Source organism: Pelobates fuscus, chromosome 3 (assembly GCF_036172605.1).
Source record: "Pelobates fuscus isolate aPelFus1 chromosome 3, aPelFus1.pri, whole genome shotgun sequence".
Taxonomy (NCBI): Eukaryota; Metazoa; Chordata; class Amphibia; order Anura; family Pelobatidae; genus Pelobates; species Pelobates fuscus.
The window spans coordinates 425,390,963-425,404,729 of record NC_086319.1 but is presented as its reverse complement, the minus strand read 5'-3'; the positions used below and the strand labels follow the sequence as shown (position 1 = coordinate 425,404,729).

The window sequence follows — 13,767 nt, the reverse complement described above, 5'->3', positions numbered from 1 at the left end:
TTTAAGCTAGTGGATGATCTCGCTGTGTATGTTTAGGTTAGTGGATGATCTCGCTGTGTAGGTTTAGGTTAGTGGATGATCTCGCTGTGTAGGTTTAGGTTAGTGGATGATCTCGCTCTGTAGGTTTAGGTTAGTGGATGATCTCGCTGTGTAGGTTTAGGTTAGTGGATGATCTCGCTGTGTAGGTTTAGGTTAGTGGATGATCTCGCTCTGTAGGTTTAAGCTAGTGGATGATCTCGCTGTGTATGTTTAGGTTAGTGGATGATCTCGCTGTGTAGGTTTAGGTTAGTGGATGATCTCGCTGTGTAGGTTTAGGTTAGTGGATGATCTCGCTCTGTAGGTTTAGGTTAGTGGATGATCTCGCTGTGTAGGTTTAGGTTAGTGGATGATCTCTCTGTGTAGGTTTAGGTTAGTGAATGATCTCGCTGTGTAGGTTTAGGTTAGTGGATGATCTCGCTGTGTAGGTTTAGGTTAGTGGATGATCTCGCTGTATAGGTTTAGGTTAGTGGATGATCTCGCTGTGTAGGTTTAGGCTAGTGAATGATCTCGCTGTGTAGGTTTAGGTTAGTGGATGATCTCGCTCTGTAGGTTTAGGTTAGTGATTGATCTCGCTATGTAGGTTTAATTTAGTGAATGATCTCGCTCTGTAAGTTTAGGTTAGTGGATGATCTCGCTGTGTAGGTTTAGGTTAGTGGATGATCTCGCTCTGTAGGTTTAGGTTAGTGGATGATCTCGCTGTGTAGGTTTAGGTTAGTGGATGATCTCGCTCTGTAGGTTTAAGCTAGTGGATGATCTCGCTGTGTATGTTTAGGTTAGTGGATGATCTCGCTGTGTAGGTTTAGGTTAGTGGATGATCTCGCTGTGTAGGTTTAGGTTAGTGGATGATCTCGCTCTGTAGGTTTAGGTTAGTGGATGATCTCGCTGTGTAGGTTTAGGTTAGTGGATGATCTCGCTGTGTAGGTTTAGGTTAGTGGATGATCTCGCTCTGTAGGTTTAAGCTAGTGGATGATCTCGCTGTGTATGTTTAGGTTAGTGGATGATCTCGCTGTGTAGGTTTAGGTTAGTGGATGATCTCGCTGTGTAGGTTTAGGTTAGTGGATGATCTCGCTCTGTAGGTTTAGGTTAGTGGATGATCTCGCTGTGTAGGTTTAGGTTAGTGGATGATCTCTCTGTGTAGGTTTAGGTTAGTGAATGATCTCGCTGTGTAGGTTTAGGTTAGTGGATGATCTCGCTGTGTAGGTTTAGGTTAGTGGATGATCTCGCTGTGTAGGTTTAGGTTAGTGGATGATCTCGCTGTATAGGTTTAGGTTAGTGGATGATCTCGCTGTGTAGGTTTAGGCTAGTGAATGATCTCGCTGTGTAGGTTTAGGTTAGTGGATGATCTCGCTGTGTAGGTTTAGGTTAGTGGATGATCTCGCTGTGTAGGTTTAGGTTAGTGGATGATCTCGCTCTGTAGGTTTAGGTTAGTGAATGATCTCGCTGTGTAGGTTTAGGTTAGTGGATGATCTCGCTGTGTAGGTTTAGGTTAGTGGATGATCTCGCTGTGTAGGTTTAGGTTAGTGGATGATCTCGCTCTGTAGGTTTAGGTTAGTCGATGATCTCGCTCTGTAGGTTTAGGTTAGTGGATGATCTCGCTGTGTAGGTTTAGGTTAGAGGATGATCTCGCTGTGTAGGTTTAGGTTAGTGGATGATCTCGCTGTGTAGGTTTAGGTTAGTGGATGATCTCGCTGTGTAGGTTTAGGTTAGTGGATGATCTCGCTGTGTAGGTTTAGGTTAATGGATGATCTCGCTCTGTAGGTTTAGGTTAGTGGATGATCTCGCTCTGTAGGTTTAGGTTAGTGGATTACTTTATTGTTGGTTTGTGTCTTTATAAGCCTTTGCTCTCAAACAGTGCAGTTTAGTGAGTGTATGCCATAGGGGAGTGGAATGATGGTAAGGTGGAAAACTAATATCACAGATTGTGGTTTGATAGTAATTGTATTTCACGTATGCAGCAGTCCTTACTGGATAAGGGCACTGTCCATTTATGCCTCAATACATAATTCGTTAATTAACGGACTATGGTCAGTGGTCGGAGAATCTTCTAACCGTTCTTCAGATCAGCTGACCGATTCTCCATGTTCCCGTGGGTTAGTGAATAACCTCTGTGATTCAGTTTGTGTCTGTGGAAGGTAAGCAGTGAATACCAATTCCATGCTGTTAACCATATCATTAATTATGCGTTATTTAGAATGATCAATTCTTTTTTTTTATGTGATTTCAGAAATATCGTTACCAAGACGATGATTCTCCTCCGCTGGAACATAGTCCTGCTCACCTCGCCAACCAAATGAAAGCTCCAGAACTGGTCCACGTATCAGAGAAAAACCTCTCGCAGATTGAGAATGTCCACGGATACGTGTCCCATTCGCACATCTCCCCCATGAAGGTGAGGGGGAACCTGTAGGACTGTCTGCAATTCGCTTATCATTAGGAAGGAGTCTGTATGTAGGATACAGCTGTCTGTGGTATGCGGCATTCAAATTATGCAGGAAGTAAATAAGTGAAATAAGATTCTCTGGGATTTGTCCTTTTATAAATAACTGATTCCCTTGGAGTGTACAGATTGTAGGCCGGGACTTGTAATGTGTTATCAGGCAGCTAATATCCCCGTGTGTACAGTGTCTGTATGCAGCATTCATATTATGCAGGCAGTAAATGCTAATGTCAGGGTGTGTAGGACTCCCCCCTGTGTACTGTCTGCTTTGTACAATGTCTGTATGCAGCATTCATATTATGCAGGCAGTAAATACTAATGTCAGGGTGTGTAGGACTCCCCCTGTGTACTGTCTGCTTTGTATAGTGTCTGTATGCAGCATTCATATTATGCAGGCAGTAAATGCTAATGTCAGGGTGTGTAGGACTCCCCTTGTGTACTGTCTGCTTTGTATGGTGTCTGTATGCAGCATTCATATTATACAGGCAGTAAATGCTAATGTCAGGGTGTGTAGGACCCCCCCTTGTGTACTGTCTGCTTTGTATGGTGTCTGTATGCAGCATTCATATTATACAGGCAGTAAATGCTAATGTCAGGGTGTGTAGGACTCCCCCTTGTGTACTGTCTGCTTTGTACAGTGTCTGTATGCAACATTCATATTATGCAGGCAGTAAATGCTAATGTCAGGGTGTGTAGGACTCCCCCTGTGTACTGTCTGCTTTGTATAGTGTCTGTATGCAGCATTCATATTATGCAGGCAGTAAATGCTAATGTCAGGGTGTGTAGGACTCCCCTTGTGTACTGTCTGCTTTGTATGGTGTCTGTATGCAGCATTCATATTATACAGGCAGTAAATGCTAATGTCAGGGTGTGTAGGACCCCCCCTTGTGTACTGTCTGCTTTGTACAGTGTCTGTATGCAACATTCATATTATGCAGGCAGTAAATGCTAATGTCAGGGTGTGTAGGACTCCCCCTGTGTACTGTCTGCTTTGTATAGTGTCTGTATGCAGCATTCATATTATGCAGGCAGTAAATGCTAATGTCAGGGTGTGTAGGACTCCCCTTGTGTACTGTCTGCTTTGTATGGTGTCTGTATGCAGCATTCATATTATACAGGCAGTAAATGCTAATGTCAGGGTGTGTAGGACCCCCCCTTGTGTACTGTCTGCTTTGTACAGTGTCTGTATGCAACATTCATATTATGCAGGCAGTAAATGCTAATGTCAGGGTGTGTAGGACTCCCCCTGTGTACTGTCTGCTTTGTACAGTGTCTGTATGCAGCATTCATATTATGCAGGCAGTAAATGCTAATGTCAGGGTGTGTAGGACTCCCCCTTGTGTACTGTCTGTTTTATATAGTGTCTGTATGCAGCATTCATATTATGCAGGCAGTAAATGCTAATGTCAGGGTGTGTAGGACTCCCCCTTGTGTACTGTCTGCTTTGTATAGTGTCTGTATGCAGCATTCATATTATGCAGGCAGTAAATGCTAATGTCAGGGTGTGTAGGACTCCCCTTGTGTACTGTCTGCTTTGTACAGTGTCTGTATGCAGCATTCATATTATGCAGGCAGTAAATGCTAATGTCAGGGTGTGTAGGACTCCCCCTTGTGTACTGTCTGCTTTGTATAGTGTCTGTATGCAGCATTCATATTATGCAGGCAGTAAATGCTAATGTCAGGGTGTGTAGGACTCCCCCTGTGTACTGTCTGCTTTGTATAGTGTCTGTATGCAGCATTCATATTATGCAGGCAGTAAATGCTAATGTCAGGGTGTGTAGGACTCCCCCTGTGTACTGTCTGCTTTGTATAGTGTCTGTATGCAGCATTCATATTATGCAGGCAGTAAATGCTAATGTCAGGGTGTGTAGGACTCCCCCGTGTGTACTGTCTGCTTTGTATAGTGTCTGTATGCAGCATTCATATTATGCAGGCAGTAAATGCTAATGTCAGGGTGTGTAGGACTCCCCCGTGTGTACTGTCTGCTTTGTATAGTGTCTGTATGCAGCATTCATATTATGCAGGCAGTACATGCTAATGTCAGGGTGTGTAGGACTCCCCCTGTGTACTGTCTGCTTTGTATAGTGTCTGTATGCAGCATTCATATTATGCAGGCAGTAAATGCTAATGTCAGGGTGTGTAGGACTCCCCTTGTGTACTGTCTGCTTTGTATAGTGTCTGTATGCAGCATTCATATTATGCAGGCAGTAAATGCTAATGTCAGCGTGTGTAGGACTCCCCCTGTGTACTGTCTGCTTTGTACAGTGTCTGTATGCAGCATTCATATTATGCAGGCAGTAAATGCTAATGTCAGGGTGTGTAGGACTCCCCCTGTGTACTGTCTGCTTTGTACAGTGTCTGTATGCAGCATTCATATTATGCAGGCAGTAAATGCTAATGTCAGGGTGTGTAGGACTCCCCCTGTGTACTGTCTGCTTTGTATAGTGTCTGTATGCAGCATTCATATTATGCAGGCAGTAAATGCTAATGTCAGGGTGTAGGACTCCCCTTGTGTACTGTCTGCTTTGTACAGTGTCTGTATGCAGCATTCATATTATGCAGGCAGTAAATGCTAATGTCAGGGTGTGTAGGACTCCCCCTGTGTACTGTCTGCTTTGTACAGTGTCTGTATGCAGCATTCATATTATGCAGGCAGTAAATGCTAATGTCAGGGTGTGTAGGACTACCCATTGTGTACTGTCTGCTTTGTATAGTGTCTGTATGCAGCATTCATATTATGCAGGCAGTAAATGCTAATGTCAGGGTGTGTAGGACTCCCCCTGTGTACTGTCTGCTTTGTATAGTGTCTGTATGCAGCATTCATATTATGCAGGCAGTAAATGCTAATGTCAGGGTGTGTAGGACCCCCCCTTGTGTACTGTCTGCTTTCTACAATGTCTGTAGGCAGCATTCATCATATGCAGGCAGTAAATGCTAATGTCAGGGTGTGTAGGACTCCCCCTGTGTACTGTCTACTTTGTATAGTGTCTGTATGCAGCATTCATATTATGCAGGCAGTAAATGCTAATGTCAGGGTTGTAGGACTCCCCCTTGTGTACTGTCTACTTTGTATAGTGTCTGTATGCAGCATTCATATTATGCAGGCAGTAAATGCTAATGTCAGGGTGTGTAGGACCCCCCCTTGTGTACTGTCTGCTTTGTATAGTGTCTGTATGCAGCATTCATATTATGCAGGCAGTAAATGCTAATGTCAGGGTGTGTAGGACCCCCCCATTGTGTACTGTCTGCTTTGTATAGTGTCTGTATGCAGCATTCAGTTATGCAGGCAGTAAATGCTAATGTCAGGGTGTGTAGGACTCCCCCTGTGTACTGTCTGCTTTGTATAGTGTCTGTATGCAGCATTCATATTATGCAGGTAGTAAATGCTAATGTCAGGGTGTGTAGGACTCCCCCTGTGTACTGTCTACTTTGTATAGTGTCTGTATGCAGCATTCATATTATGCAGGCAGTAAATGTTAATAGCAGTTTTCAGGACTCCCCTTGTGTACTGTCTGCTTTGTATAGTGTCTGTATGCAGCATTCATATTATGCAGGCAGTAAATGCTAATGTCAGGGTGTGTAGGACCCCCCCTTGTGTACTGTCTGCTTTCTACAGTGTCTGTATGCAGCATTCAACATATGCAGGCAGTAAATGCTAATGTCAGGGTGTGTAGGACTCCCCCTGTGTACTGTCTACTTTGTATAGTGTCTGTATGCAGCATTCATATTATGCAGGCAGTAAATGCTAATGTCAGGGTTGTAGGACTCCCCCTTGTGTACTGTCTACTTTGTATAGTGTCTGTATGCAGCATTCATATTATGCAGGCAGTAAATGCTAATGTCAGGGTGTGTAGGACCCCCCCTTGTGTACTGTCTGCTTTGTATAGTGTCTGTATGCAGCATTCATATTATGCAGGCAGTAAATGCTAATGTCAGGGTGTGTAGGACTCTCCCTTGTGTACTGTCTGTTTTATATAGTGTCTGTATGCAGCATTCATATTATGCAGGCAGTAAATGCTAATGTCAGGGTGTGTAGGACTCCCCCCGTGTACTGTCTGCTTTGTATAGTGTCTGTATGCAGCATTCATATTATGCAGGCAGTAAATGCTAATGTCAGGGTGTGTAGGACTCCCCCGTGTGTACTGTCTGCTTTGTATAGTGTCTGTATGCAGCATTCATATTATGCAGGCAGTAAATGCTAATGTCAGGGTGTGTAGGACCCCCCCTTGTGTACTGTCTGCTTTGTATAGTGTATGTATGCAGCATTCATATTATGCAGGCAGTAAATGCTAATGTCAGGGTGTGTAGGACCCCCCCTTGTGTACTGTGTGCTTTGTACAGTGTCTGTATGCAGCATTCATATTATGCAGGCAGTAAATGCTAATGTCAGGGTGTGTAGGACTACCCATTGTGTACTGTCTGCTTTGTATAGTGTATGTATGCAGCATTCATATTATGCAGGCAGTAAATGCTAATGTCAGGGTGTGTAGGACTCCCCCTGTGTACTGTCTGCTTTGTATAGTGTCTGTATGCAGCATTCATATTATGCAGGCAGTAAATGCTAATGTCAGGGTGTGTAGGACTCCCCATTGTGTACTGTCTGCTTTGTATAGTGTCTGTATGCAGCATTCATATTATGCAGGCAGTAAATGGTAATGTCAGGGTGTAGGACCCCCCCTGTGTACTGTCTGCTTTGTATAGTGTCTGTATGCAGCATTCATATTATGCAGGCAGTAAATGCTAATGTCAGGGTGTGTAGGACTCCCCCTGTGTACTGTCTGCTTTGTATAGTGTCTGTATGCAGCATTCATATTATGCAGGCAGTAAATGCTAATGTCAGGGTGTGTAGGACTCCCCCTTGTGTACTGTCTGCCTTGTACAGTGTCTGTATGCAGCATTCATATTATGCAGGCAGTAAATGCTAATGTCAGGGTGTGTAGGACTCCCCCCTGTGTACTGTCTGCTTTGTATAGTGTCTGTATGCAGCATTCATATTATGCAGGCAGTAAATGCTAATGTCAGGGTGTGTAGGACTCCCCCCGTGTACTGTCTGCTTTGTATAGTGTCTGTATGCAGCATTCATATTATGCAGGCAGTAAATGCTAATGTCAGGGTGTGTAGGACTCCCCCGTGTGCACTGTCTGCTTTGTATAGTGTCTGTATGCAGCATTCATATTATGCAGGCAGTAAATGCTAATGTCAGGGTGTGTAGGACTCCCCTTGTGTACTGTCTGCTTTGTATAGTGTCTGTATGCAGCATTCATATTATGCAGGCAGTAAATGCTAATGTCAGCGTGTGTAGGACTCCCCCTGTGTACTGTCTGCTTTGTACAGTGTCTGTATGCAGCATTCATATTATGCAGGCAGTAAATGCTAATGTCAAGGTGTGTAGGACTCCCCCTGTGTACTGTCTGCTTTGTACAATGTCTGTATGCAGCATTCATATTATGCAGGCAGTAAATGCTAATGTCAGGGTGTGTAGGACTCCCCCTGTGTACTGTCTGCTTTGTATAGTGTCTGTATGCAGCATTCATATTATGCAGGCAGTACATGCTAATGTCAGGGTGTGTAGGACTCCCCCTTGTGTACTGTCTGCTTTGTACAGTGTCTGTATGCAGCATTCATATTATGCAGGCAGTAAATGCTAATGTCAGGGTGTGTAGGACTCCCCCTGTGTACTGTCTGCTTTGTATAGTGTCTGTATGCAGCATTCATATTATGCAGGCAGTAAATGCTAATGTCAGGGTGTAGGACTCCCCTTGTGTACTGTCTGCTTTGTACAGTGTCTGTATGCAGCATTCATATTATGCAGGCAGTAAATGCTAATGTCAGGGTGTGTAGGACTCCCCCTGTGTACTGTCTGCTTTGTACAGTGTCTGTATGCAGCATTCATATTATGCAGGCAGTAAATGCTAATGTCAGGGTGTGTAGGACTACCCATTGTGTACTGTCTGCTTTGTATAGTGTCTGTATGCAGCATTCATATTATGCAGGCAGTAAATGCTAATGTCAGGGTGTGTAGGACTCCCCCTGTGTACTGTCTGTTTTGTATAGTGTCTGTATGCAGCATTCATATTATGCAGGCAGTAAATGCTAATGTCAGTATGTGTAGGACTCCCCATGTGTACTGTCTGCTTTGTACAGTGTCTGTATGCAGCATTCATATTATGCAGGCAGTAAATGTTAATAGCAGTTTTCAGGACTCCCCTTGTGTACTGTCTGCTTTGTATAGTGTCTGTATGCAGCATTCATATTATGCAGGCAGTAAATGCTAATGTCAGGGTGTGTAGGACCCCCCCTTGTGTACTGTCTGCTTTCTACAATGTCTGTAGGCAGCATTCATCATATGCAGGCAGTAAATGCTAATGTCAGGGTGTGTAGGACTCCCCCTGTGTACTGTCTACTTTGTATAGTGTCTGTATGCAGCATTCATATTATGCAGGCAGTAAATGCTAATGTCAGGGTTGTAGGACTCCCCCTTGTGTACTGTCTACTTTGTATAGTGTCTGTATGCAGCATTCATATTATGCAGGCAGTAAATGCTAATGTCAGGGTGTGTAGGACCCCCCCTTGTGTACTGTCTGCTTTGTATAGTGTCTGTATGCAGCATTCATATTATGCAGGCAGTAAATGCTAATGTCAGGGTGTGTAGGACTCCCCCTTGTGTACTGTCTGTTTTATATAGTGTCTGTATGCAGCATTCATATTATGCAGGCAGTAAATGCTAATGTCAGGGTGTGTAGGACCCCCCCTTGTGTACTGTCTGCTTTGTATAGTGTCTGTATGCAGCATTCATATTATGCAGGCAGTAAATGCTAATGTCAGGGTGTGTAGGACTCCCCCCTGTGTACTGTCTGTTTTATATAGTGTCTATATGCAGCATTCAGATTATGCAGGCAGTAAATGCTAATGTCAGGGTGTGTAGGACTCCCCCTTGTGCACTGTCTGCTTTGTATAGTGTCTGTATGCAGCATTCATATTATGCAGGCAGTAAATGCTAATGTCAGGGTGTGTAGGACTCCCCCTGTGTACTGTCTACTTTGTATAGTGTCTGTATGCAGCATTCACATTATGCAGGCAGTAAATGTTAATAGCAGTTTTCAGGACTCCCCTTGTGTACTGTCTGCTTTGTATAGTGTCTGTATGCAGCATTCATATTATGCAGGCAGTAAATGCTAATGTCAGGGTGTGTAGGACCCCCCCTTGTGTACTGTCTGCTTTCTACAGTGTCTGTATGCAGCATTCATCATATGCAGGCAGTAAATGCTAATGTCAGGGTGTGTAGGACCCCCCCTTGTGTACTGTCTGCTTTCTACAGTGTCTGTATGCAGTATTCATCATATGCAGGCAGTAAATGCTAATGTCAGGGTGTGTAGGACTCCCCCTGTGTATTGTCTACTTTGTATAGTGTCTGTATGCAGCATTCATATTATGCAGGCAGTAAATGCTAATGTCAGGGTTGTAGGACTCCCCCTGTGCACTGTCTACTTTGTATAGTGTCTGTATGCAGCATTCATATAATGCAGGCAGTACATGCTAATGTCAGGGTGTAGGACCCCCCTGTGTACTGTCTGCTTTGTATAGTGTCTGTATGCAGCATTCATATTATGCAGGCAGTAAATGCTAATGTCAGGGTGTGTAGGACTCCCCCTGTGTACTGTCTGCTTTGTATAGTGTCTGTATGCAGCATTCATATTATGCAGGCAGTAAATGCTAATGTCAGGGTGTGTAGGACTCCCCCTGTGTACTGTCTGCTTTGTATAGTGTCTGTATGCAGCATTCATATTATGCAGGCAGTAAATGCTAATGTCAGGGTGTGTAGGACTCCCCTTGTGTACTGTCTGCTTTGTATGGTGTCTGTATGCAGCATTCATATTATACAGGCAGTAAATGCTAATGTCAGGGTGTGTAGGACCCCCCCTTGTGTACTGTCTGCTTTGTATAGTGTCTGTATGCAGCATTCAAATTATGCAGGCAGTAAATGCTAATGTCAGGGTGTGTAGGACTCCCCTTGTGTACTGTCTGCTTTGTATGGTGTCTGTATGCAGCATTCATATTATACAGGCAGTAAATGCTAATGTCAGGGTGTGTAGGACTCCCCCTTGTGTACTGTCTGCTTTGTACAGTGTCTGTATGCAACATTCATATTATGCAGGCAGTAAATGCTAATGTCAGGGTGTGTAGGACTCCCCCTGTGTACTGTCTGCTTTGTATAGTGTCTGTATGCAGCATTCATATTATGCAGGCAGTAAATGCTAATGTCAGGGTGTGTAGGACTCCCCTTGTGTACTGTCTGCTTTGTATGGTGTCTGTATGCAGCATTCATATTATACAGGCAGTAAATGCTAATGTCAGGGTGTGTAGGACCCCCCCTTGTGTACTGTCTGCTTTGTACAGTGTCTGTATGCAACATTCATATTATGCAGGCAGTAAATGCTAATGTCAGGGTGTGTAGGACTCCCCCTGTGTACTGTCTGCTTTGTATAGTGTCTGTATGCAGCATTCATATTATGCAGGCAGTAAATGCTAATGTCAGGGTGTGTAGGACTCCCCTTGTGTACTGTCTGCTTTGTATGGTGTCTGTATGCAGCATTCATATTATACAGGCAGTAAATGCTAATGTCAGGGTGTGTAGGACCCCCCCTTGTGTACTGTCTGCTTTGTACAGTGTCTGTATGCAACATTCATATTATGCAGGCAGTAAATGCTAATGTCAGGGTGTGTAGGACTCCCCCTGTGTACTGTCTGCTTTGTACAGTGTCTGTATGCAGCATTCATATTATGCAGGCAGTAAATGCTAATGTCAGGGTGTGTAGGACTCCCCCTTGTGTACTGTCTGTTTTATATAGTGTCTGTATGCAGCATTCATATTATGCAGGCAGTAAATGCTAATGTCAGGGTGTGTAGGACTCCCCCTTGTGTACTGTCTGCTTTGTATAGTGTCTGTATGCAGCATTCATATTATGCAGGCAGTAAATGCTAATGTCAGGGTGTGTAGGACTCCCCTTGTGTACTGTCTGCTTTGTACAGTGTCTGTATGCAGCATTCATATTATGCAGGCAGTAAATGCTAATGTCAGGGTGTGTAGGACTCCCCCTTGTGTACTGTCTGCTTTGTATAGTGTCTGTATGCAGCATTCAAATTATGCAGGCAGTAAATGCTAATGTCAGGGTGTGTAGGACTCCCCCTGTGTACTGTCTGCTTTGTATAGTGTCTGTATGCAGCATTCATATTATGCAGGCAGTAAATGCTAATGTCAGGGTGTGTAGGACTCCCCCTTGTGTACTGTCTGCTTTGTATAGTGTCTGTATGCAGCATTCATATTATGCAGGCAGTAAATGCTAATGTCAGGGTGTGTAGGACTCCCCCCTGTGTACTGTCTGCTTTGTATAGTGTCTGTATGCAGCATTCATATTATGCAGGCAGTAAATGCTAATGTCAGGGTGTGTAGGACTCCCCCCGTGTACTGTCTGCTTTGTATAGTGTCTGTATGCAGCATTCATATTATGCAGGCAGTAAATGCTAATGTCAGGGTGTGTAGGACTCCCCCGTGTGTACTGTCTGCTTTGTATAGTGTCTGTATGCAGCATTCATATTATGCAGGCAGTACATGCTAATGTCAGGGTGTGTAGGACTCCCCCTGTGTACTGTCTGCTTTGTATAGTGTCTGTATGCAGCATTCATATTATGCAGGCAGTAAATGCTAATGTCAGGGTGTGTAGGACTCCCCTTGTGTACTGTCTGCTTTGTATAGTGTCTGTATGCAGCATTCATATTATGCAGGCAGTAAATGCTAATGTCAGCGTGTGTAGGACTCCCCCTGTGTACTGTCTGCTTTGTACAGTGTCTGTATGCAGCATTCATATTATGCAGGCAGTAAATGCTAATGTCAGGGTGTGTAGGACTCCCCCTGTGTACTGTCTGCTTTGTATAGTGTCTGTATGCAGCATTCATATTATGCAGGCAGTAAATGCTAATGTCAGGGTGTGTAGGACTCCCCCTTGTGTACTGTCTGCTTTGTATAGTGTCTGTATGCAGCATTCATATTATGCAGGCAGTAAATGCTAATGTCAGGGTGTGTAGGACTCCCCCCTGTGTACTGTCTGCTTTGTATAGTGTCTGTATGCAGCATTCATATTATGCAGGCAGTAAATGCTAATGTCAGGGTGTGTAGGACTCCCCCCGTGTACTGTCTGCTTTGTATAGTGTCTGTATGCAGCATTCATATTATGCAGGCAGTAAATGCTAATGTCAGGGTGTGTAGGACTCCCCCGTGTGTACTGTCTGCTTTGTATAGTGTCTGTATGCAGCATTCATATTATGCAGGCAGTACATGCTAATGTCAGGGTGTGTAGGACTCCCCCTGTGTACTGTCTGCTTTGTATAGTGTCTGTATGCAGCATTCATATTATGCAGGCAGTAAATGCTAATGTCAGGGTGTGTAGGACTCCCCTTGTGTACTGTCTGCTTTGTATAGTGTCTGTATGCAGCATTCATATTATGCAGGCAGTAAATGCTAATGTCAGCGTGTGTAGGACTCCCCCTGTGTACTGTCTGCTTTGTACAGTGTCTGTATGCAGCATTCATATTATGCAGGCAGTAAATGCTAATGTCAGGGTGTGTAGGACTCCCCCTGTGTACTGTCTGCTTTGTACAGTGTCTGTATGCAGCATTCATATTATGCAGGCAGTAAATGCTAATGTCAGGGTGTGTAGGACTCCCCCTGTGTACTGTCTGCTTTGTATAGTGTCTGTATGCAGCATTCATATTATGCAGGCAGTAAATGCTAATGTCAGGGTGTAGGACTCCCCTTGTGTACTGTCTGCTTTGTACAGTGTCTGTATGCAGCATTCATATTATGCAGGCAGTAAATGCTAATGTCAGGGTGTGTAGGACTCCCCCTGTGTACTGTCTGCTTTGTACAGTGTCTGTATGCAGCATTCATATTATGCAGGCAGTAAATGCTAATGTCAGGGTGTGTAGGACTACCCATTGTGTACTGTCTGCTTTGTATAGTGTCTGTATGCAGCATTCATATTATGCAGGCAGTAAATGCTAATGTCAGGGTGTGTAGGACTCCCCCTGTGTACTGTCTGTTTTGTATAGTGTCTGTATGCAGCATTCATATTATGCAGGCAGTAAATGCTAATGTCAGTATGTGTAGGACTCCCCATGTGTACTGTCTGCTTTGTACAGTGTCTGTATGCAGCATTCATATTATGCAGGCAGTAAATGCTAATGTAAGGGTGTGTAGGACTCCCCCTGTGTACTGTCTGCTTTGTATAGTGTCT

General features: G+C 44.1%; 1 protein-coding gene across 6 annotated transcripts in view; it reads left to right on the top strand.

The window, feature by feature from the left end:
* Positions 1-13,767, top strand: part of DLG4 (discs large MAGUK scaffold protein 4) — a 404,912-nt gene that overhangs the window by 224,288 nt on the left and 166,857 nt on the right. For all 6 annotated transcript variants that reach the window (XM_063449834.1, XM_063449832.1, XM_063449833.1 and 3 more), the window contains one exon: positions 2,264-2,428. In XM_063449834.1, the coding sequence (XP_063305904.1) occupies positions 2,264-2,428 (165 nt within the window). The remainder of the gene's footprint in view (positions 1-2,263; positions 2,429-13,767) is intronic.